The sequence below is a fragment of the Protopterus annectens genome, chromosome 2.part0, assembly GCF_019279795.1.
Source record: "Protopterus annectens isolate FY-2018-M chromosome 2.part0, PAN1.0, whole genome shotgun sequence".
Lineage (NCBI taxonomy): Eukaryota > Metazoa > Chordata > Ceratodontiformes > Protopteridae > Protopterus > Protopterus annectens.
This window is the reverse complement of record NC_056728.1, coordinates 28,448,959-28,475,578: the sequence shown is the minus strand read 5'-3', so window position 1 is coordinate 28,475,578 and position 26,620 is coordinate 28,448,959. Positions and strand designations below refer to the sequence as shown.

The 26,620-nt window shown below is 42.4% G+C and overlaps 1 protein-coding gene across 1 annotated transcript in view; it reads right to left on the bottom strand.

Annotated features, from left to right (window-relative positions):
- The window catches only part of EFEMP2 (EGF containing fibulin extracellular matrix protein 2), a 725,363-nt gene that overhangs the window by 227,975 nt on the left and 470,768 nt on the right, over positions 1-26,620 (bottom strand). The window contains exon 6 of the mRNA XM_044060512.1: positions 15,869-15,985. Within this exon, the coding sequence (XP_043916447.1) occupies positions 15,869-15,985 (117 nt within the window). The remainder of the gene's footprint in view (positions 1-15,868; positions 15,986-26,620) is intronic.

Here is a 26,620-nt window from a genome sequence, read left to right as displayed (position 1 = left end):
CACACTATTCAGTATAGTGCTAAATAAAAACATTTGTTTAGAATAATGTATTTTCTTCAAAAGAGTATATGATCTCATTCAAAAAAGCTCAGAACTGATTATGTTTGTCAGGACTATAAATCTTATTCTGCTTATTACCTGCACTTCACCATTATTCAGTGGAATGCTCTAACCATGGCAACAAAATATGGTGACTGATACAAATGAAATGACATTAGGCAGTTACTGCAGATGAGAGCATGCTTGACATTACATGATTTTATGTACATAACAGAATTTCTGTTTATGCCATATAACAAACAACAGTGAAATACAGTACCACTAGTCAGAAAAGTACAGTTTTGTAAAATCTTACCATAACAGTAGATGTCCTGCTCTTCACTGTTGCAGTATTCCTTACGTAATGGATCTCCTGCCAAAGATAGCTCAACATCCAGCCAATATACCAAACCCTTTAGTATTTACAGGTGTCGTATGTCACACGTATGCTCACCATGTAAGGTGTAGGGCATAAAGGTGGCATAGAGATGCATACACTTCAGAAATGAAGCCCCAGGAGAAACATATGTGTCCAGAAGGAGAAAAGAGAGAAGAACCCTTGACCAGGAGAGCAAGGAGAACAGGTTAGAGCAGAGGAGGCATAAGGGAGAGAGCAAATATTGCAACAGTGAAGAGAAGGACATCTACTGTTATGGTTAGATTTAACACAACTCTCCTATGTCCTTCCATATCACTGTTGAAGTTTTCCTTATATAACGGATAATACAAAACCTCAAGCGGAAACCTGGGAGGAGGATGGCATTGAAGAGCCCTCAAGAAACCCATGCAGGATTGCCCTAGAAAAGCCAGCTTCAGCCCCAGAGAGAACATCCAGTTTATAATGCTTACTGAAGGTACAGACAGAAGAGCAAGTACCAGCCTCAAGGATGGAATTGATATCCAGCCCTTTGAAAAAAGCACCAGAGAAAGCAACAGCTCTGGTAAAGTGTAGAAAAAAAAAAAAAAGAAATGACTTTAGAAATCAAGGAAGAGATGGTCTGTTTAGAAACAGCTAAACCCAAAGACCTGGGATGAAAAGAAACAAAAAGCTGCTCAGATTTGCAGATAACTTTAGTTTTATCCAAATAATACCTGAGCTGTCTATGCAAGTCCAAAGTGTGAAGAACCATCTCACTGGCAGACTACAGAGAAGGAAAAAAAGGAAGGCAAAGGAATAGACTGATTAAGGGACAATTCACTGACCACCTTGGGCATAAAAGAAGCATTGGTATGAAGAGACATACTCTCCCTGTGGAAAACTAAGTTATGAGGGATAGCCATTATAGCTTGAAGTTCAGAAACCCTCTTGGTTGAAGTAAGAACTAAAAGAACAGCAGTCTTCCAAATACAACATTATAAGGATGCTGAAGCAGCAGGCTCAAAAGGAGCCTGAGTCAATTTTTCCAGAACAAAATTAAGGTGTCAGGAAGGTAAAATAGGCTTCCTGGGAGGCCAGATATAAAGGCCGCCTTTGAGAACCTGTTTGACCTCAAATCTAGAGGCCGGAGCAGGAGTCAAGGGCAGATAAGCAGAAACTGCTGATAGGTGAGCATTACCTGAAGAACATGCTAACCTAGCATGCAGTAGATCACGCAAATAAGAGAGGACCAGAGGAACCTCTGCAGATAGAGGTTCCTGAAGGTGAGAGAGACACCACACAAAAAATCTCTTCCATTTGGACAAATATTATTTTTTGGTAGTGGGCTTTCTAGTCTCCTGCAGAACCTGAAGTGTGTCCTCACAAAAAAGTTGCCTAAAAGGGATCAAAACCCTATCACCCGCAGCTCCAGCTTAAGAGTGCATAAATGAGGATGGAAAAGAGTCCCCTTGAATTGTGTGAAAAGGTCCACTTGGAGTGTGACCAATTGAGTTCCTTTATAGGTGAATCTGGACTAATAGAATCCTCTTCCTGTGAACCAGAGTCCAAGGGAGAAGGAATCTGAGACAGAGTAGGCTAAGAACTCTTCCCCCGAATCCTGATCCTCATCAGAGGAATCCTGCTCCCTAGGCCTTTTAAGAGGAGTGGAAAACAAGTAGGTGCAAGAACAGAGACACCTTGAAGTGGCTTTAAAGCCATTAAAGCATTAAACAATACATTTGCAAAACACACCTTAAACTTGGAATCCTCTATAGACATAATCACTTCCTAAGCCCAACTGCAAAAATAACCCTAACCACAACTTACCTATTACCCTCTCTCATCTACGGTGCCATATACTTACCAATATCCAAAGCTCTACTAAACCCAAACTTGAGACATGTTACAATAAAATCACCAAATGTGCAACCAGCTCTAAATATTCCACTCATCACTGCTGTGCTCTTAAGTCTCTGAAATGGCTACCACTTCCAAAGTATCTCTCCTACCTGCAACTATGCACTGCTCACAAAATAATCTTTAGACCCCTTGATTTCCCTTCAATATTCAGCTACTACCACTCAAACAGGACTCTTACATCAGGGGAACAGAAGCTCTTGCAGGTCCACAAACCTAACCTCCCATCCAGCCAGCTTCTTTATTCTTGCTTAACAGCCAAGAACTGGAATGCTCTCCCCCTACCCATTAGAACAACTCATAATCCCATCTCCTTCAAGATTTCCCTTCACAACCACCTATCCTCAAGCTGAAAGTGTACCTGCTCCAAGCCCCCTTAGAAAGTCTGCACCTACTTCTTATCAACCATAATTTTACTCTCTCATTTTTGTGTGACAAAATTCTTCTGCAGATAGAGAGATAATACTTCTGTAAATAAAGAGTATAGACACAGTACATTATGTGACTCTTACTCTACACCATTCTGATTATACTAGTGTACATTTTCTCTCTTACTTTGTAAAGACTTATTCTTTATATTCATTGTATTCAATTTTGTATTGCAAACTGTTAATTTCTTGTACTGTAGAGCTTTCCTCCCCAGGCCTCTGCTGAAAATGTGTTCTCTATGGCCCAGTGGACTTTCCCGGTAAACAAAATGCAAATAAATAAATAAATAAATAACCCCTGACTGCCATTCTTGTTGGGGATCCTTAACTGCAGGGGAAACAAACTTGTTATTTTTTTTTTTGCTTCTTTTTTTGTGGGACATCTGCATGAAAAACCATGGGAGGGTCAGACCCTTGTCAACACTCAATAAGCATAGTAGGGATCTCCTCCCTCACTAAGAGCTGCAGAATCCCCCTCGGTCCCTCAGATATAATCAACTGAAGATCTGGAAAGCCTCCAAGATGTGTGAGAAGTCGGATCCATGCCAGCTTCCAACAGGGTCACAGCACAGGAATCTGAAGTAATTACTGGATAATCCTCAAGGCTTTCACTAGCCTCAAGTCAAACGTCTGGGTTTGGCTGGACAGCAGTCATGTCAGATCTGAGTTTTTTGGTCTTCTTCTTGGCGACAGCTGACCCTCGGGACAGGAAGACTCTGCCATAGCACCGTGAGCCAACAGCTTAAGAGACTAGTTTTCAATGTAAACATACAAGGAGGAGAGGTGACTACATAGGGTCTTGGGGACAAACACTTCTGTATGGTCATGGGAAGCACCCAGACAGAAGGGACATTGGTCATGATGATCTTTATGGGGAATCTCCCTCCTACACTGATATTTTCCCTTTCTGGATGACAAGAAACCAACAACACTAAAAGTTAAAAAAGAGAAAAAAATAAGTATAAATACCAACGAGGCACTTATCTGAAAAAAGTCTCAGTAACCAGCAGAGAAGAAAGGCATTAAGACTGATGTTCAATGATAGTGTTCAGACTAGCAGCAAAGAAGTTCTGAAGTGTGAGCATCTGTACATTACCTTTATGCCATACGCCTTGCACAAGGAGCATACATATGATGTATGATGTAAGGTGCCTGTAAATACTAAAGGGTTTACCTTTAAAACCTCGAATCACACTTGTGCGAGTGGTCATATCCTCGCATCGTAAAAACGAAACTGGAAAAAGCGACAGCTTCTAATGTTCGAAAAGCAGCAAATCGAACAGCCGATTCGCTGTTTTTCGAACATGAATATCGACAACAAAAGTATATGCCGTGTAATGCAGGGGGGCAAGCCCCCCTGCACCCCCCATACCCCCCCTTCTTTATTATTCTAACTCCGAGATCGCACTACAGCGGGGAATGGAACCATTTCCAACTCCCCACAATAGTGCGCTCTGCCCCTAAATGTCGAATGTGCAATGAACGACTCTCACTGTGCATTCGCTCATTGCACATTCAAACCGTCTTCCGTTCGAAGTTTTCAGAACTTGAAAACTGTCTTTCGAACATTTGACGGTCGCCCGTGTACAATACGCACATGTAAAGGTAAACCTACTAAAGGCTTTGGTATACTGGCCGGATGTTGGACTGTCCTTTGCAGGACATAGCTTACATAAGGAATACTGCAAAAGTGATACAGAAGGACATCTACAACAATCAACAATTAAGTGAGGGGTCAGAAGTCTACCTGGATGTCATGGGGAATGGGAACATTGCTTTGAAGGGTACAGATAACTCAAATGATGGAAGACATCAGGATTTATAGAAGAGAAGGTAACAATTTGTACAGCATGGATAAGAAAAACTAGGGAGGAACACAGAATTCAAGGTGACAGTTTGAGCTCATGGTAAAGGAAATGAAAATATATTCTGTAATAACGCAAATAAGTAGATCAGAAGACAAGAAGTCAAAAGTTAATGGCACCACTTCTTGGCACTTTGGATGAGAACAGAAGGTAAGACAGAATACTCCATAACCATAAAACTTAGCAGTGATATCTACCCAAACCCAGGCCCAACTCAGCATATACAAGGAGCACCAAAGAGCATATCCTCAGCATTTCTTTTACCACTTCCTCCTAACCCACAGTCCCACCCTGGCCTCCATTTATTCCAAAACAAATTATGAAGTATTTTTAACTAATTCACTGGCAAGCATGCAATGACAGCACTACACATTCCAGACAACTTAGTTGCCACAGAAACCTGGCAGCATTAGGAAACAAAAAAATTAAGAAATTGCCCTGCCAGAGCATAATATTATCAGATTAGACAGCGCCAACAAAAAAAAGCTGTCAGCGTCTCTACAAAAACACATTATATATCCCCCAACAACCTTCCAACTTTCTCTAACTCAAAAATATTACTAATCATGCTAAAAGTAAACTCTCACAAGACAATTGCAATCATGGCTATGAATACATATGCATATATACACACATATATATCTATCTATATATATATATATATATATATATATATATATATCCATATATGGGTTCCTATCAGTTCACCGACAGTTCAGAACAGCGACACTCACATCTTAGACACCAAATCATCGACAGTTCATAACATCAATGTTTCAGGTAAGCAATCTTCCCCCTTACAGGACCCATGGTAGCACTCGTTTCTCTGTTACAACTCGTAAGGTTTACGTGATTCTTTACAATTTACCCTGACAGCGTTGTCCTTACCTTCGTAACCTATGGAACAGGTAGAGAAAAGGAGAGACCTGGATTTAAGGATATCTGTTGTTTCCACCAAATGATTTCTCTTCTGACAAATCCCAGCACCAGGATTTGAAAAGACACAGGGCATTGGTGCTGATACCAAAGAGACTTCAGACATCACTGTATCTTTCTCATGTAGAGCATTGCCAGGAGTATCCTGAGAATCACAGAAGCCAGGAGAACCAACAACCTGGGTTATGAGTGGAAAACTTTAGAATAAGGTGTGTATGTACGTATATATATATATATATATATATATATATATATATATATATATACATACATACACACACACACACACACATATATATATATCTGTATATGTATATATATATATATATATATATATATATATATATATATATATATATGTATGTATGTATATGTATATATATATATATATATATATATATATATATATATATATATATATATATATATATATATATATATATATATTTATATTTATATACATATATGTGTGTATATATCTTTTTTCCTGTAGATGAAAAGCTCTTTAAACTAAACAGTCTAGTTGATATCCCAGGAACACAATCCTGTGTGAAAGAAGTCAAGAAAGACTTTTGAATGTTCTCTTGGAATCCCAGCTTGTGTAAGAGATCATTCACCCAACACAGAAATAGTTGACACTTTGAAAAATACTCTGCAAAGGTAATCAGGTCGTCTAAATATTGAAAAATGTGGACGCTGTAGCCTACAATGAGCTACAAATGGTGCTAGACACTTTTTGTACATTCTTGGTGCAATGGACAGTCCAAAGAGTAGGACAGTGAACTGATAATGTGATCCAGGCACACAAAACCTTAAGAAATGTCTCAACTCTGAATGGATAGGGCTATGATGATAAACATATTTTAGGTCTAGCATTACCAGGAAACTTGAAAGTGGAAGAAGAGGTAACAGGTTGTGAAGTGACATAATTCTGAATATGGACACTATCACAAACAGGTTTAGGAAAGAAAGAAAGATCTAGAACTGGTCTCCAAGCATTTTCTTTCTTTGGCACTAAGAACATCCATGAATAGAAACCCATCCCCACCTGAGAAGGAGGAGCTGATTCTATCACTACTTGAGACAGCATGTGATGAAGAACTGGAGGAAACAAAAATGTCTGGTCTGGTGGATGAGGAATGACCGCAAAGAAAGGAGGAATTTTCTCCCACTGCCATCTGTAACCTTGATGAATTATCTTCAGAAACTATTTGTCTGACACTGCCTGTTGCCAAAGAAAAAATGTAGATTTAGACTTTCTAGAAGAAAAAATGGGCCAAGTTGGGAGAGGGTCAGAAGGTTTCTTGAACAGTCATTTAGAGTTGCTGGACTGTCCTTAATCTTGAGAGGTTTGAGGCTTCTTTTTGAAATCCTCGTGACATTTCTACTTAAACGTCTGTTTACCTGTATTTTGTTGAGACTGTTAATTCAGCTTTTTGACAAAACTGGATGTGGAGTTAGAAAATACCTTAAAAATTGGAAAAGGAGTGCTGAAGAATCTTAGGGATTTCCTCAATCAGCTTACCTTTCATCACACATTTTGATCACCTCTGCAGCAAAGGGGCCAAAACCTAAATATCTGTCCAAAGGGAAATTTAAAAATCTCACTTTTAACATCATCTGGAAAGTTCTGAGAATGCAGCCATGCAAACCTCCTCAAAATAGTACCAGTGGACATAGCCCTGGAAGAAGTATCAACAAAGTCATACACACATAGTAAAGAATGAGTAGTGACCTGTGCAGTAGAAAAAAATTAAATTATTTCAAGCAAATATTTCCTCACAAGAAGAAACTGCAGATAAAACATTCCTCACACTTTCACAATTAACGTATGATCGTGGCAATTCAAAATTCTGAAAATCAAAGTTGCAGAAGTATATACTTTTTTCCCCATACCTACCAATAATTTTCCCATCTTTATCAGAAAGAGTAGGATTGGAATTAATTAAGTGTCTAGCAGCAGTGGGATCAACTAAAGGTATAGCTGATGGGTCAGGAATGAGAATACTGTATAAAATGTTAAAATACTGAGGAACTTAATATATCCTATCTGCCTTTTTAGGGGCAGCTGCCTGAATTTCAGGAAAACTGCAGGCAGTAACACTCATCCACACATACACCCACACCCACACACATATATCCTCTAAAGTCAACAGAGCAAGAGGAATGAGTGTAACTTCTGGAAATTCCTTCTGTAACAAATCGTAGTATTTTCTGAGGGACTGAGAAACCTCAGTGTTCTACCACTGAAAACAGTAGCACATTCTAGCAATAATCTTAGAGAAACAGAATGTCCCACAGGGAGAATCAGAAACTGAGCTCTCCTCTGAGTCTGAATCAGAAATCTGAGGAGAAATCCCTGTAATTGTCCCTTCATCTTCCTGCACAGATTCAGAATCTTGAATCTCTTCAGGAACAGAAGTATCCTTATTTCTTTTACCAGAAACTACTTTAGCAGAAAGATCAAAAGCCTGAATTAAACTCTGACCCATATCCAGTAAGCTACTCCTGTCTAAGGAAATGTGAGGAGGTGTCGACATATGCTTAATTTTTGACTTCTTTTTGACAAGAAACATGGGCTCAATAGTGTTACTAATGGCAGACACTGCTTTCCCAGGGATGGGCACAGCATTATGACACAACAGGGAAGCCCTCCCTCTATTCCCTTTCAAAGAACTGATAAAAGGGGCCCTCCTTTTCCCACTGAGGGAACCCCAACAACTGCAGAGAACATGGCTAACCCTTGGTCCATTACAGCCGTAGGTGCTACACCAGAGCGATCAGGCTGAATAGATGAGTGGTCTGAAGTATGACAAATAGCCACAACAAAGTCACTCACCTGTGGCAGAGGCAAATTGCTAGTCTGTTGTGGTGGCAAAGGCAGTTTGCTTAAATTTTTCTTTTTGTGGTTGGAAGAAGGACCAACCATTAGACCAGTAGTTTGTTTCATGGTGAAGCTGGAATGGTGCCTCTTTCCCCAGTGAAGACAAGCAGCAAATGCCAGTAAAAACTACAAGTCTTTAAAAGTCACTTTTTTCACAGAAAAACACAGCAAAAAGCACTTTAAAGCCTCGAAAAGTGAAAAACACAATTTTTTCCAAAGAAAAATGGTTTCAGTTACTTTACATACTTTTAAACTGATAGAAAGAAAGAAAGAAAGAGTGCAGTCCAATAAAACACAAAACTCCTAGCTTTAAAATAACATTCCTGAAGAGAAAAATGATAAAACACAAACAATATTTGGAAAAAGGAAGGTTTTTCCATGAAAGGAACTCATCTGCATAGCAAAGGAACTGATCAAGCTGACCATCGATCCTCAAAAGACCTCTGAGGAGTGTACTCTTCAGAAGAGGTAAAACTCTGAAGGGCTTGGCAACCACACTTGTTTTTTAGGCAGCTCAGCTCGAGCTACCTGACAGTTTGGGCACATGGAGAGTGCCCTGCAGCTTTCAAAGCTTGTGGCTGCTGTATCTTTGGCAGGATATGACCCATACTGTTTAGGCTACTGCAGCAGTAATCAATATGGTTAGCATATAAAGTTTCCTCACTATGGAAAAAAATAATCATTCTTTATTTCACTGCAAAAGGGTAGAATCAATACAGATCTTTCAAACTATGGGACAACTGCCATTTTCTCTCTCCCCTAGTAAAAAAAATTGAATAATGTATTCAATAGCAACTGCTCAACTATCTTATAAATAATGAACTTCTGTCTTCACCCCAATACTGCTTCAGTCCTCATCACAGCACAACTACTGTTTTGTGAATTTTAACACTGTTAGCACCTATAGAAATGCTGGGAACCTTGTCTCTACCATCTTCCTAGATGTATCAAAAACTTTTTGATACTTTCTGCCATCAGAAATGCTTATATAATCTCCCAGCCTTAGTGCTCAATGACTCATCACTGCAGTGCTCCCAGAGCTGCCTCTCAAACGGAGTACAAGCAGTGAAATGGAAAACTGATTTTGCCACCTTCTTGCCAATATCTATTGGTGACCCACAAGGATCTAAACTGGACTTCATGTTTTTCAACATATTCATCAATGCCCTCTACATTACTACAAACAATACCACCCTAATTCAATATGCTGGTGACCAAAGCCTAATCTGCTCTGCCAAAACTTTCTCTGAACTCCCAAGACCTTACACAATAATCCTTCTTTTATTTATTCATTTACTGGGGTAGTACACTGATCAATATTAACCACTTTCAGGCTCAGCCTGGGTGAAATACAAACCATTTCACAAACAAAAAATACAGAAATGTAAGCAATAAAAGAGTAGTTCAGACTAATTACATAGAAAAAAAAACTGTGTATATACATTCAATTGAACAAGCACAATGCGATATGCAATCAAGCAGAATGCAATGTACAATATATACATTAGTTTCTAAAGTGGGTCAATCTTTAATAAATCTTGACAGCGGAGAAGAAATTCGGAAAGGAGATGGGTTTGATGATATGTCCTATGTTGAAGTAGGAGCATTTGGCTTGGATGAAGAGCTTTTTGAGTTGCATTCTTATCAACTGAAACATGGTTAAACAATTCACAACTGCTTCTAAACCCTAAAAAAATACTGCTGTTTACCCTGAAACAAACCTATTCAAAATAACACTCTTCAATATCATCTCTGCCAACTATACCATGATAAACTACACAAAATGAATGGCTATCTTCATAGATGACCACTTGAAATTTGACTACAAATTATCACAAGTGGATAAAACAAAATCATCAAAAACTAGGTACATTATATAGAGTAAAAACCCACCTCTGTGACATAGCCAGAAGACGTATAGCCATTAATTTCTTACTGCCATCTCTCCTCTCCTTTATGCTGCCCTAATCTTCACTAATGTTTCAAGTCTCACAATTGTCCAAATTTGAGAAATGTTATTCTAATCGCAAGATTTATTAACCATTTGGGAAACCAACTAATATAAATCCTTATATTGTGTTGGGGTGGGATAGCTAACTGGTTGTCTAACTATGCTATGTGGTTAGAGTTACAGGTGCCACTTCTGAAAACAAAAGAAGTTATCAATGGTGTAACATAGTGTTCAGTTCTGCATCATCTCCTATTTTGCATGTATTTCTCTGACCATAAGGCTAGCACTCATGGCTAACTAACAAATGTGGATGTCTGTAAATAGGGTGTTGCTATTTGATCTTCAACTGGCTCACAATTGCTCCAGTATGGTTAGACCATGTTAACAACTGCTGCAAGAACAACAGTCACAACTTAAATGTAAAACATGCAGCATAGTTCATTTTAGTAAACTAAACAGTTTCATTTACCATATAGGTGTTGTTCCCCACCAACCATATACTACTGTAAGGCATCTAGGCACTATTGTTAATAATTCCTTATCATTTGACCATCATGTTTTCACAGTGGTTTGGAAAGCCTTTTATCTAGCTCATTTAGTTTCCAAAGGCATTTCCAGTACAGCCACAGAAGTCTTGATTCCCCTTTAGTCATAGTTTATCAGACTCATTATTGAATATTAGTATGCACCTTTTGGCATGCATTTGTCTAAACATATCACACAGCTTGAGAAACCTCAGGGATTCATAACCAAAGAGATCAGTGGCCTTCTCTGTACTCAGTCTCTTACAGCCTCTTCCATGGAGATCTGTATCCAGTCTTTCAAGGCATGAAAGAGCCAACACTATTTGCCCTCCTTTTCCTTTGAAGAACTAATGGCACCTTAAATACACAGTTAAAGGAATTAAACTTTCATCAGTAGATAAATGACATGTTGACATGACAGACTCGTATCCAAACATGTCTCTTAGCTCTGGAACAAACTTCCATTACATGTCAAGCACAGTAGCACCCTTGCTACCTTCAGGGAAAACCTAGATAACTGGATGAGCAGCCTGAAATTCTCACCAGGTCTATACTTTTAAATATATATATATATATATATATATATATATATATATATATATATTTTTTTTTTTTTTTTTTTTTTGGCTAGGCATGTAATGGTATACAGACTTCCCAGTAGTTACCTATGAACCTGTGGCATCTATATTATATCCTCGAAAGCTGTAAACAGCGTATGCTATTTACAGTGAAAATGCCATGCAGTGAACTGTAAATAGTGAGACTGCACTACAGTGAAGATCAGAAAATTTACCCTTTCCTCACTGTAGTGTGATCTTGGAGTTGATATATATAATTAGCAGGGGGTGTGGGGGGGCACAGCTCTCCAAAATAGCAAATTTGATGTACAGCATTTTTGCTGTAAATGGTGTTCGCTGTTTACAGCTTTCGAGAATATAATATAGACCCAAGCCTGTGAACCAATAACATATCTCTTCAAATGCTCAATGTTTAGCCTCTACTAAATGCAGAAATATCTTTTATGCTGTAATACTTTCCTTTATTTCGTGTGAATGTAATCTAATTAGCAAATGTATGTAAAACTGTTAATGTATATTACTTGATGTCTGTTCATGTATATTACTGACTGTCTCTTCACAAATGTTTGTATAATACGTTAGAGCTTTTCTCCCTGGGCATCCTTTGAAAAGGTTTTTTTGACTAAACAAAAGCAAAATAAAACAACTAAAACAAATAAAAACACAATTGGAATCATGAAAGGGATTACTGGAAAGGGAGAAGGAATCAGAGAGTACAATCCAATCTACACATACACATAAATGTATGCAAAAAGGAAGAAGTAAATGGGAGACTATGAAGGAAACAAGAGAAAAAAATCAGATAAGAGAACTAAACCATGAAAACATCCTTTCTAAAGGACTTTTTTTTTAATCTACAGCAGAGTAAGGTGTGGAGTGTCAACCATACTGCTTTGAGTTTTTTTTTCTGAGCACCTCCCCCACTATGCCTGCCAATCATCATCTCTCTCCAAGTCCAGTTTATCTGGTTCAACTGTTCCTTCATTGCAAAAGTCATTTTACCCAAAATCTACCTATACAAACATTTCCAAGAATTGTAGCATTAGTGTATACTTGCTATTAGTAGCAAAACAGTGTAAGATTCATCATCGAAGCAGCTAAAGGTGGCATTTTCTTTCACTGGTCAAACACCCCACCCTCTGCATTTTTGACTTGTGCACTACCTAAGCTGGGCATACAGTGCCATCCTAATGAAAAATGCACATTAAAGTGCACATGTCCAGATCTGGCTACAGTATACAAGTACCACTTGGTGTGTCCAAGCATATGCCATGATCATTAATGTTGTGTCACCTTCTCCTCCATCTGCTAAGAGCCTATACAGCAGTGGATTGGAACATCAACCCCATACCCCTGCCTAAGACAGTCAAGCTGGCATTGGCATCCCAGTGACTCTTCCTGTGCTTGGGTCACTAGCTGGAACAACGTCATCTGGATTATAATCAAGGATTTACGTCTCTCTGTTAATAGAGCTGGCATACTGCTTACAGCTTGTTAAGGTCACTGACAGCATGGCAGGACCAAGCTGACAAAAGACTGCAGAAGTGAACTGGCTTTGATTCATATCTTACAAGATCAAACCAGCAAGACCAAGAAGAAAAATCAGTGTGATGTGATACTTCTTGTAACCAGACTGAAGGTCAAGTGTGAATAAATCAAAAAATGGTAAGAGTGAATTTGTAGCTACACATGTTCCTGATAAGTCTTTGCACCACTCCTTTTTGGCATTTACTTCTCTAAAGTCAAGGCCAATGTCAGTGGTCTCTGGCTGGCTAAATTTGCAGATGATTGCAAATTATGAGCGATCATTGAATCCCACACTGACACAAATGTTCTCTAGGAGTGGCTGACACAGACAAACAATTGGTGTCAGAGCCATGGACTAATGTTAAATGCCAAGAAATGCATAATAGTATCCTTCGGGAAGTCATCCACCCCTAGTAACTATCATATGGACAACACACTCCTTACAGCTGGCCCAGTAGTCAGGGACTTAGGGACACACATAAATAGTAATCTAGCCTTTGACTATCACGTGTCTACAGTAGTGAGGAAATCCTTCTGTGTTGCGCAACTTAAAAAAAAAAAGGTATGGCATCTAAGTCCAAGGAAGTAATTGTTCTACTGTATTCGGCATTAATCAGTCCTGTCATTGAGTACAATTCCCCCTTTGGTATGTACCTAACCAGGTATATACAAGAATTGGAACATCCACAGAAGTTCCTCAGTAAAAGAATGCAAGGCTTAAGTACAATGTCCTATGCAGACTGCTTCAAGGCTCTATCCCTGTATTCTGTCTCCTACAAGCTTTTGAGGGGAGATCTATGCCTGGCATACCGGGCATTGTCAGACCCCACTCTGATGGACCTCCTGCATATCTACAAAACAAAAAGCACCAGAATTACCCATTCTAAAGACTTAAACATTGCCTGTGATATAAATAAGACCTGCTGGAGAGACAGGTATGTATCCCAGAGATAACCCCGTCTCTGGAACAGGCTCCGCATCCATGTAAAGCAGAGTTCCTCCCTGACCCAATTCAAGTGCAACCTGGACAATTGGATGGGAACAGGAAATTCATCCCTGGTTTGGTAACTATGTCTCTAATGGACAGAGGCAACCTGTAAATGGTTCATCTCCCGGGCTCTAGCTTGAAAATGTTTCATCTCCCAAGCCCCTGCTTACATGTATCAAAGCTATCAGAACTTGTCAGAGATTTGGGATGCATGGGTAGACTTAAAAGGGCCCTTGTGGTCTTTAGCTTAGTAAACACCTATGAACCTATGGAGAATACCATGTTAAAGAATAACAGGTGATGATAACACCATGCAGAAGGAAAGTACTGCCAAGTGATCATTTCCAAGCATATGGGCATATGAGCAGATGAGAAACAATACTAAGAATACAGAAGCTTGGTGTCAAAGGCAAAGTGGTTCTTACTATTGCTATGACTTTGAAATAAATAAATCATGGTAAAAGCAGAGGGATATGCAACAAAAGAAATACGTAAATAAAGAATTGTATAAAGGAAAAGGATCAAATGAGGTGTATTTAACCAATAGCATAATTAACAAAGTGGAAGCTGCTAACTTTGAGGATGGGGATGAAATGACTAAAGTAAGGTAGAAAAGAACATGAGTAACAATTTGGAACTAGGTTAAAGTCATTAAATTGTTTTGCAATGTTGTTAAAATTACTTGAAGGATTCTACATATCATGTAATTGTTTTTCTAAGCATAATACATTAAAAGAGGTGTAGGGAACATGTGGTTTTGCTGATCCACAAAGCTGTGTTACAATCTTAAAAGCCAGTACACAAAATTCAGGAAAGCTGAGAAACTTGCATACAGGTTTGTCTTAGCATTATTGTCAGGCAGAGTATTTGTGCCCCAAAGTATCCTTTTTGCAAGTCACTTTGCTCTTCTTTTTAACTTTATTAGTAATATTTTGGGTGTTGTCAAGCTGTACAATTATTTCAGTTCATACAGTGAAGTTTTGAAACTCAGTTTTTTCAACAACATGCAAAACCGTATGTCAGTAAACTACATTTAATTTAGGATCTGGAGTTGAAGAATGCAGTGGAGTGGTGTGGGCTGAAGTCCTCACAATATCCTTCATTATGCAATAACTTCTACTGTCAGATAAAATGTACCAGGTGCCAATTACATTTAGGTTAGAGTTAATATGAGACAGCAATGTCAATGAAGGCATTTTCCACTTTCTTTTGAAAATTCTTGAGAATCCTCAATTCTCACATCAGGAGGCAACAACAAAATCAGTCAAGCAAACCATGAGACGCTGATGATGTACACACATTCATGTCTAACTTAAGTTACTGCTGTTTACTGCAATGCCCATGGTCTACCATGGACATTTTTACCACCCCAAGTTGACCACACAGTACATGAAAGTAACTTAAATTGTACTGTTTTTTTGCAAGGGGTGCTTTAATTCCTGCAACCACACTGTGGGATTTTTGCTCCCGCACCCCAAGTCTCTTAATATACTATTTGTGAGGTCACACTGACTAGCTGAAAGGGACATGTATTTTCTTCTGACTGTTATCTCAGATTCAGTAAAAAGAGAGATCAGCAGACTTGAGGCAGAGCCTCCACAATGGAGGGGTGCTGGATGCATTGCTCCCTGTGTAAAATGTTCTGCAACACTAGTTTATATACAATGAATGTTGGTCAAATGGGGTGGCAAGTCTGTGAGGTCAGTATCGCTCAGCATTGATCAAGACAAGTACATACTATCATCGTGACCAATTATGAACACTTATGAATGCAGAGATATGCTCCCATACATTTGAGTATCTGATAAATTCATGATCAGAATGGCATATGCGGATACCAGCAAAACACAGAGAAATACACAGAGTAACTTACCAATACAGGATCGATTGTTGCTGTCAAGCTGGAAGCCTGGCTCGCACTGACAGGTGAATGAACCTGGGTAGTTGATGCACCTATGTTGGCAGTACCTGTATCTGCATTCATCTATATCTGTGACAGAAGAGATAGTAATTCTAACTTAGAATGTATGCACGTAAGTCATGCATTTCTATTTCTTACTTCTACCCCTGTAGACAATCAGCTGTTTATAACAATCTTGCCAGGCCTTTTAGCATTTGACAGTCATACACTTTAAGAAACAAGCAATTAAAAAAAATATTCAGGAAGCTTTAACAGCAACTGAGACATAGCTTTGTAACTCACAATTCATACTCAATCCCAAAAAAACAAACTACTACTTCCCCCCAAATCTATTTACCATGAAAGAAACAAAATGTAAGGTCCTCTCTCTTGATAATACAATCACTGAAGTCACTTCTCATGGCAAATTATTAGGGTTGATAATGCACAATAATCTTAAATTAGACCAGCACATAGAAAATTGCATAAGAAAAACTTAAGCTATACTTGCCACTACTTATCTTCTCCCCACAGTTCTTTATGGCACTTCTGTCCTGACTAACCTTCAGGCATCACAAAAATGAAAACTTCAAAAATGCTGTAACAAAGTCACTAAATTTACAGCAAATACCCTTTCAGAACCCATCACTGTATAGCACTAAAAAGCCTAAATTGGTTAGAACTTCCCCATCAACTAACATATACACAGCTTCTTACCACGTATAAAAGTATCCAGAACTTATCTGTTTGTCCAGCACTAAATAACATTCTATACAGTTATACTCCTAGTTGGTCATTATGATCTAGCGAAAAATCTCCTGTCTGTCCACAAACCTATCAGATCTGCTGGGCATTGTCTGTACTCGTATCATGCTGCTAAGGCCTTTAACTTCTTATCGATACCCTCTCTCCCATCCTTCAAAACCATTCTGAAATCCTTTCTATCCAAAAGCTGGCTCTGTTCTTGCTCAACAACAGGGTAAACTATGTCCTTAAACGTGAACAAATACCTATTCATACCTTACATCTCCTTACTCTCCCTTCTTTACTCACTTCCTTACTTTTATCAATTTCTCCCCCTGGCTTTCTCTCTAAATATACCATAAGTCTGCTTTTATTTTACTTCGTATTGCAATTCCTGTTTTTATTATACTAACATACCTTTAATTTCTCTACAAACTGGCTAAAATTTCTCTAACTATTAAATCATTTTCATATAACTTGTATCTGTTCTAAAGCAATGCTTTTATAGGTTCATAGGTAGGTACTAGGCTATCGGCCCAAGGGCCTAAGTAAGCCTAGCCAGCAAAGTTCCCTGGCTTATGCCAACCCAAGAAAGTTAATTTCCTATGCCCCTGTCGAGCAGGGCCACATAAGTGATCCCAGGGGTGTATTTCCTATTTCCCATCCACTCATCAAGATTTTTTTTTGAAGAGTGTTAATGAGGAGCTTTGTTTGATATAGATGGGTAGCTTGTTCCAGAGAATGGGAAGTCTCTGGGACAGGAATCTATCCCTCCAGCATGTCCTGTTTATTGTGGTGACAAGGTTTCGATCCCTAGAGCGTGAAGCTCGGAGAGATTGGGATTTCTTTAGGTGTAGCATGTCCAACAACTCTGGGTTTGACATAGCTTTATATGTTAGGCAGAGATCACCTTGGAGTAGGCGATATGCTGCAGAGTAAACTGGAGTTTTTTGAGACGGTCAGTGTAGAGCATCTGTTTGAGGCCAGTACTTCTGTGGTCTTTCCAGCTGCTGCAGTTGTCTTGTAAGGTACATTCCAAAAGGGGCGTTGTACTCTACAATGGGTCTAATGAGTGTCGAGTAGAGGAGAACAATGACCTCTTTTTTTCCTGGATGAGAACCCTTTTGTGATGAGGTGTGCCACATAGAAGGATTTCCTGACTACTGTGGCAATGTGATTATCAAAAAAGAGACTACTGTCCATCTGGGTCCCAAGGTCTCTTATCACACATTCAGTGTTAAGAAGACTACCGACTATGTGGTAGTTCATGGGTACAGAGTTTTTACCAAAGGAGATGACAATGCACTTTTTGGCATTAAGCTTGAGGCCATGGCTCTGACATCAGGCATCTGTCTCAGTCAGGCCCTTCTGTAGGATATCTACATCATTTGGGGACTCGACTATAGCTCCTAGTTTGCAGTCATCTGCAAAATTCATTAGCCAGAGGCCTTCTGTGTTAGCCTGTACTTCAGAGAAGTAGATACCAAACAGGAGAGATCCCAGGACTGAACCCTGTGGTACTCCACTTGTCACTGGTTTGAAGTCAGATTTGGAGTCTGCAACTTTTACAGTGTGGGTTCTGTCAGTGAGCCAGTTGGCAACCCATCTTGTGACATAGGGATTTATACCTAGTTTAGTGAGTTTAGCTATAATTCCGGAATGGGGGATGGTGTTGAAAGCCTTGGCGAGGTCAAGATAGGCTGTGTGAACCACCTTACCCTCGTCGATGGATTTGGTGACTGCATCAAAGAAGTCGACCAGGTTCAGGATGCATGATCTGCCTTTCACAAACCCGAACTGGGTGGGGTCCAGAGTTTGGAGGTTACCAATGTCTTTGTTTATGAATTCCATGATGATACTTCCATGGCTTTGCAGACCAGGCTCATCAGGCTAATAGGGCGATAGTTCCCATGATCAGTGGTGGTTCCCCCTTTGTGGAGTGGGATAACTGTTGCTAAGGGCCATTCAATGGGCACAAAGCCTGACGCGAGGCTATGATTGAACATGGTGCTTAGGTAGGTAGCCATTTTGTTCTGAAATTCATGTAAAACCCAGCCTGGGATGTTGTCTGGTCCCATGGATGCTGTGATTTTGGCTTTAGAGAGTGCTATTTTTACCTGTGTAATTGTGATTACAGGGACTCTGCATTCTTCCTGTAAGGATATGGGTCCTTTAGGGGGTGAGGGGGGGGGGGTAAAGATAGCACTGAACCTATCTGCCAGGATGTTGGCAATATCAGTTGGTTCTGTAATTTTTGTGCCATTGTGCTGTAACTCAGAGCAGATCTGGGTGTTGCCATTGAGATTCTTGACATAGCTATAGAATGCTTTGTGGTTGTCCTTAGACTCAGTGGCGATCTTGTTTTTATAGCTAGCTTTGGTGGATCTTATAAGGGATCTCAGCTTCTTGCTGAGGCTGACCAGGGAGCTCCTCCACTCATGGGATTTTACACTCTTTTGCAACAGTTTCTTCCTTCTGTTGTAGAGTTTGTTTATGGCAGGGGACCACCAGATTGGCTTCCTTTTTTTGGAGGATAGTGTCTTGGGTCTGTTTGGGATAGCACAATCCATGCACTCGTGTAAGTGCTTACAGAGTGCATTTATGTAGGATTCAGCAGTTGTAACTCTATTGTCCATCTGCATGGGTGTCATGAAGTTCACCACTTCTGTCTTAAGAAGCATGAAGTTGGCTTTGGAGAAAATTTTTATCATGGTTTCCTTAATGGTGGTGGGGGCGGGATGTGGATATCTAGGGTTATTAGCTTATGGTCGGATCTGACCAACAAGGAGTTGACTTCAGGTGTGGAACACCGGTCAATCATGTTGGTAATGACTAGGCTAGGATATTGTTGCCCCTGGTGGGGGTGTGGCTAAGTTGATCCAAGCCATTGGAATTTATGAATTCCAGAAAGCGCTGAGTGAAGGAGTTGGTACATGAGCAGTTTTCCCAGTTAATGGTGGGGTAGTTGAAATCTCCCAATATTAGGGTGTTTGTTTGAACCCTAATATTTTCCAGTATATCAAGAAAAGAGGAGTGGTAATCCTGGGGCATGGTGGGGGATCTGTAGCAAGCTACAATTTGGATTGCAGTTTTGCCTAGAGTTAGTTGCACTCTATGCTGAGCAACTAGGCTGGAGGTGTGGATATCCTTAATGAATATGGACACACCTCTGCCTTTGGTGTTCCGGTCCAGGTTAGATGGCTGAAAAGTGTGGTATGAGTTATAGCCTGGTAATGCAGGGGTGCTCTCTGGAGCCTTGAAACAGGTCTCAGTCACTGCACAGATATTGATGTTCTCCATTTTAAGGAGTGCCTCGAGTGAGTGCATTTTGAGATTTAGACTTCTAGCATGAGTAGTATTACCCTCAGTTTTTGCTTGCCTGTTCTTGTTATGGTGGTGAATTTGTCATTTGAACCTTTCCTAAAAAAGGCACTATAGGGGTGGCAAGAGCCTATGCCAGTATCCGGAATCCCAGGGGTGACAGGTGCAAGCCATCTCTGGCAAAGCATCATGGTCTGTCAACCATGTCGTCCCAGGCAGACAGAAACTGGATCCCCTTAGAATGACTCCAGTAGCTTAGCCAATTGTTGAAGTCAATCATTTTGTCCTTATACTGCGGTATCATTCTGGGCGATGGCAGGATGCTACTCAGGGATAGGGTCATATCTGCCTGGGCTACAAGATCACAGAGCTCTTCCATGTCTCTTTTGATGTAGCCCAGAGAGGTACATCTCAGGTCGCTCACACCAACATGGACAGTCACAGAGTCATATTTGTACTTGTTGTGGAGTGACCTGAGTGCGTGGGTTATGTGGCGGATCATGGCACCCGACAGGCAGCTGACAGCAACCTTCTCCTTGTTTAGCCTGGTGAGTGGGACATCAGTATGCCTGACTATAGAGTCACCTATGACTAGTGTGTTGGGTACATTGTTTTGTCTTATGGTCTGTGGTTGAGTGGCACACTAAGTCTGTGGGCTATGTGTCATTTGGGTTGTGTTGGTGGGGCAGGTTGCTTGCATTTCTGCTTTGGAGGTCTCTGTTGCTTGAGCAGATTATTACTGAGAGCCTCCGTGAATGTTTTTGTGTTTCTATGTGTGGATTTTGGTGGTGCAAGTTTAGTGGGACTATGTGATGAGTGTGGTATGGTGCAAGTGTTTACCTTCTCCTCTTGACTGTCAAGTTCAGTCTTGGTTGGAGAGAGCTTTACCTCCAGTTTGGCTATATAAGTGCATCTCTCACAGGTTGTAGTGTTGGCTGGTAGGAGGAGGGGGTTGTCTGGGTACATGAGGCAACTGCTACATTGCCCCAAGATGTCCAGACTCATCAGATAGACAGGAGAGAACACTGGGAGCTGACCCTTGGACATGCCTGAATAAAAAAACTATTTACCTCTAAACAAGTGAAGAAAGTGAGTACAACTTTTAGTTATGTACTTACCATAACTTTAGATGTTTGGGATCCATCTCGCCTACATTCTGTACTGATGGGTTCGGAGCCGATCCTCGGCTCCGACTCGGCACGCTATACTATAGAGCGAAGTCTCTAATTGGCTGAGCTATTCCACATCCCAGGATGCACCACTACTGCTTCCCCAGATCTTGTTTGTCCACACACATGCACACACACACACATAGACTGTTGATATAACATTGCCAGATGTTTCAAGATGAAACGGGTAAACTTGAACCGTCCGGTCTCTTCTGATCTCCAAGGCAGGGGGAAGGAGGGTGGGTTATTAGGAATGTAGGCGAGATGGATCCCAAACATCTAAAGTTATGGTAAGTACATAACTAAAAGATGTTATGTGATCCTATCTCGCCTACATTCTGTACTGATGGGACAGCGTCCCTAGCACCTGATTCCTGGGTGGCTCACTGGAAAACACTCCTGAGAACTGTGGAACCGAAGGAAGCTTGCCCTCGAGATGCCACGTCCAATTTGTAATGAGAAATGAAGGTGTGAGGAGAAGACCAGGTAGCTGCAGCACAAATGTCACTAATGGCAAGCTTGGAATGAAAGGCTGTCGAAGTAGCCATAGCCCTTGTAGAATGAGCTTTCACTGTAGTTGTAAGCTCTTTATTAGAAAGAAAGTAAGTATGACTGATGCAGTCTCTGATCCACTTGGCAATAGTGACCTTCATGATGGCTTTGCCCAATTTATTGTCCGAAAAGGACACAAACAACTGATCTGTTTTCCGTGTTTGGTGCGTCCTATCTAAATAGAAACGCAATTGTCTGTGAACATCCAATGAGTGGAAGATGTATTCCGCTCTGTCTGAGTAGTTTGGAAAGAAAATTGGAAGTTCCAATGACTGTTGAAGACAAAAACTAGAACAAACTTTGGGAACAAAGGATGGATTAGGCCTAAGGGATACCCTATCCTTGTGAAAAAACAGGTACGGTGGTTTGACACATAGGGCTTGAAGTTCCAAAACTCTTCTGGCTGATGTAATTGCCACCAAAAAAGCAGTCTTCCAAGAAAGAAATTTCAAGTCACAAGTTGCTGCCGGTTCGAAGGGGGAAGAGGTCAAAGCACCTAATATGAAATTAAGATCCCACGGTGGAGCGGGATGAGAAATCGGAGGTCGTAGCAACCCAGCACCTTTCATGAAGGCTTTACACAACTTATTGCTCATCAAAGGTGGGTCTATATTTTCATGAAAATTAGAAATAGCTGCCAATTGAACCTTGATGGTAGAGACCGAAGAACCTTGATTGAATATAGAAGCTAAAAATTTCAAAACGTCTGACACCGGGGCAGTAATGGGATCTAATCCCCGGAGTTGGGCCCAAACAGCGAATCTCTTCCATTTGCTGTTATACATTTTTTTAGTCGAAGTCTTGTGGGCCGAGGACAAGATATGTATAACTTCCGAATCCAAAACCTGGTTCCTGACTATGGTCGGAAGTGGAGGAGCCAAGCTGTTAACCTCAACGAGTGAAGGGACTGATGAAGTTGTCCCGACTGGTGGATCAAGAGGTCTGGAATCTGGTCCAGGAACCATGGACCGTCCAGTGCATATATCCGAAGAAAGGACAGCCAGACTTGACGAGGCCAGTATGGGGCAACTAAGATCATCTTGCTCTGCAAGTGAATCGCCTTCTGGATTACCCTGGGAAGAAGGGGAACCGGTGGAAAGGCGTACAGTAGGCCGGTGGGCCAAGCTTGGGCTAGGGCGTCCTTGGGAAACTCCCCCGGAACTGGGGAGAGAGAGAAGAACTGTTGCCATTTCGTGTTGAAAGGAGTTGCAAAGAGGTCGCAACAAGGATTTCCCCATCTTCTGAAAATCTGAGTTGCCACCCTGTCATTCAGAGACCACTCGTGCGGGGAAAGTTCTGCTCAATCTGTCGGCTATCACGTTGGATCTCCCCGGAATGTGTGTTGCTACCAAGAAACGGTTGGTTGCAATCACCCAATCCCATACTCTCATGGCCTCTCTGCAAAGACGGTAGGACCTGGTCCCTCCCTGCTTGTTCAGGTACCAGACTACTGACATGTTGTCGGACTGAATGGCAATCATGCCCTGGGGGAGGTAACTGTGTAGTGCTTGTAGCGATAGAAACACCGCCCTCATTTCCAGTATGTTGATATGGAGGGAACTCTCGTCGGAGTGCCACTTGCCTTGGACTGACCTGCCCAGGTAATGTCCCCCCCACCCCGTCTGGGAGGCGTCCGTAGTCAAAGTGGCCACTGGAGATGGGGAATGAAGGGTCGCCCCTGATCCAGGTTGGAGGAAAGAAGCCACCAACGGAGGTCCTGTTTGCACGTCTCCGTGATCAGAATGAGGTGACTGAGAGGGAGATCCTGGTAAGACCACTGGACTGACAGGAGCCACTGGAGAATCCTCATATGCAATCTTGCTAAGGGAACTAGGAGAACGGTAGCCGACATGGAACCCAACAGTTGTAGGACCATCCTGGCTGGGGCTCGGTGTTTGAGGAGCAATGCTCGGACTTGAGACTGAAATATTTCTATCCTCTCTGTAGGAAGATAGACCCGCATTTGTTTTGAGTCTATTTCTACTCCGATAAACCGTATGCGCTGAGATGGCAGCAACACAGACTTTTCCCAATTGAAGGTGATTCCTAGGGAGTTGCCTAGAGATATAGTGGCTGCTAAATTCTGTAAGAGTAGACGCCTGGAGGTGGCAGTTAGGAGCCAGTCGTCTAGGTATGGAAACACCTGGAATCCTAGACTTCTCAGGTGAGCAGTCACCACCGCCATACATTTAGTGAACACCCTGGGGGCTGTGGTGAGACCAAAGGGCAGTGCACCGAACTGGAAATGACTGTCTCCCAGGCTGAATCACAAGTGTCTCCTGGATGCCTGATCTATCAGAATATGATAATAGGCGTCCTTGAGATCTATGGAGCACATCCAAACACCTTCCTCCAGCAGTGAGAGAATGGATTGTAAGGTGACCATCCGGAACTTGGACTTCTTGATAGAACGGTTGAGCTTGCTGAGATCCAAGATGGGCCTCATGTCCCCGGTCTTTTTTGGCACCAAAAAGAATCTTGAGTAAGTCCCTAATCCGGTCTGGTGTTCAGGGACCGGATGGATGACTCCTTTTTGAAGCAGCTTTGAAATTTCAATGGCTGCAAGATCCCATTGACTGGGTGGTGGGTCCAGGATTTTCCGGGATGGTGGGGGGGGCTGAGAAAAAGGGATGATGTAACCTCCGGCAATGATCCGAAGCACCCATCGGTCCTGAGTGATATTGTCCCAGGCCTTTAGGTGCCTCAAAAATCGACCCCCGACTGGCTCCAGAGCGGCGCAGTTGGGCAATCCTTCAGGGATGCTGGAAGGTTCAGCAGCCACGAAAGGACTCGCGGTCTCCAGTGTTGCGGGGGCCTCTGCCGCCTCTGGGACGGCGTCTCCCAGAAAAATTTCCCCCTCCTCTGCCTCTAGAAGGGGGATCATCCTGCTGTGAGGGGTAAGTCTTCTGAGATTTGCGGAACCACATTTTCCCTCCTCTTCTAGCCTTGGGATAAGGCTGGAAGGGAGTGGAAAACCGTGCCCCTACGGCAGTCAAAGTCTTACCCTCTTGTTCACAGCGGGTCAAGGTGTCCTTTACCTTGGGTCCAAACAAGGAGGACCCATCAAAGGGAGCGTCGGCAAAAGAAGACTTGAAGGCCTCCGCAAAATGACACAGGCGGAGCCAGGCTTGTCTCCGTAGAGCAACACCTGTTCCCGTCACTCTACTCGCCCCTTTGGCTGCATACGAAATGAGCCTCATGGACGAGTTCGATAATGATGATAAGGTAGCCAGCTGAGAGCTGACCGTCTGGGCCAACTGCTCAGGTAGGTTACCAGAGAGGGTATCTGAAAGTTCCTTGACCAAATCCCTCTGAAGTCTGGTGAAGTGCGTCAGATAATTCAGAGACCTTAAAGTAAAGGCTGCTGAAGTAAGGGTGCGCTTCCGCCGATCCATGCTCCTAGACTCTTTATTAGGAGGATGGACGGACGTAGACGCCTCTGCCACATCTTGTTGGGTAGCAGATGCCACCACCAGGGCATCTACAGCCACACCTTTAGTGAGGAATTCCTTTTCGGGGGGGCTGAAAGAAATTTATTGGGGCGAGCTGGCACCGGTTCCACAGAATCTGGGTGCTCCCACGCCCCTCGAGAGATCAAATCTAGGAGCTCATCGAAGGGCGGAGACACCCAGGAGGCGGAGGGCTGAGCCCCGAAGGCCTTGAGGAATACCGACTCCTCAGCAGAAGGGGGTTTGGATTGCCAGTCGCCTCGTTGCTTGAGGATTTCTAAGATGTCTGCAAAGGAGACATCGTCCGAGGACGACTTGGGGGACCCCTCTGCATCATCGAGGTCGGTGTCCGAGGTGAGAGACTCGTCCGGGGAGTCGACGTGCTTCCTCTTGCACTGTCTCTTCCTGGGAGGTTCCTCCGAAGAAGCCTCGGAAGGACCTCCAGGAAGGGGGGAACCCCCAATAGGGGTGACCTCAGGCCCCAGGGCTTCGCTGTCTGTAGACAGGGGGACAACAAAGGAACCAGTCTCCGTGCCAAGGGAAGGTGCCGGAGAGACGGTGGAGGTAGCCAAGGAAGATATGGCCAAAGCACTCCTCATGGCCCTGAAGGCCGGACCCCCTGAGTCCTGGGAAGGTCCGATCCCCGAGGCCACAACAGCAGACGGCCCTTCCGTGGCTGACGCACCGAGAGGGAGGCTCGGAACCGAAAACATCGGACCCGAAGTGTCACCCCCGGGGTCGACCGAGGAGGTCTGTGTACCGAACTCCGACCCGAAGGTCGGGGTTGGAGTAAGGGTCGGAGCCAACCCGAAAACCTCCACCGACTCCAACGGTGCCGAGGCTGTTGGAGGAGGAACCAAGACAACAGGGTGGACAATCGGCTCCGGAGCTGACTGGGCTGGAGCCGAGACTAACTTTTGGAAGACTGGAGACTGAAACAGCCTTTGAAGCACCCTGTCAATATCCGAATCGGACATCCTTGAGGACCGAGAAGAGACCAATCGGGCCCGAGTTGACTTCTCCGCCGGTTCCGAAAGACTGGGGGACCGGCTTCGAATAGTCTCAAGTAGTATCGGCGCCGAGGGAGATTCCACCAGCACAGCAATTTCCCTCGGAGCCGACGGGGACTTCGGCGCCGAGGTAGAAGAGTCTGAGCGAGTGACCTTTCTCGGCTCCGAAACCAATGGAGCCGAAGAAGGTGACCCACCTCTCGATGCTCGAGTGCTCGGCTCTGAGGACAGAGGAGTCGAGGCTGGAGGCACCGAGGCAGACCGTTCCTACCTCGGCTCCGAAGTCCGTGGAGCCGACGGAGAAGCCTGCCTTGATTTCTTTGCTGTCGGCTCCGACGGACTGGTCGGAGCCAAAGACTTCTTCTTCCTGGAAGGAGAGGGGGAAGAAGATAAAGCCTCCTCAATGGAAGGGGTGATAATCCCTTTCAATATCAATTTGTTTTTCCTCTCTTGGAGGACACGGGAAGAAAAGGCGTGGCA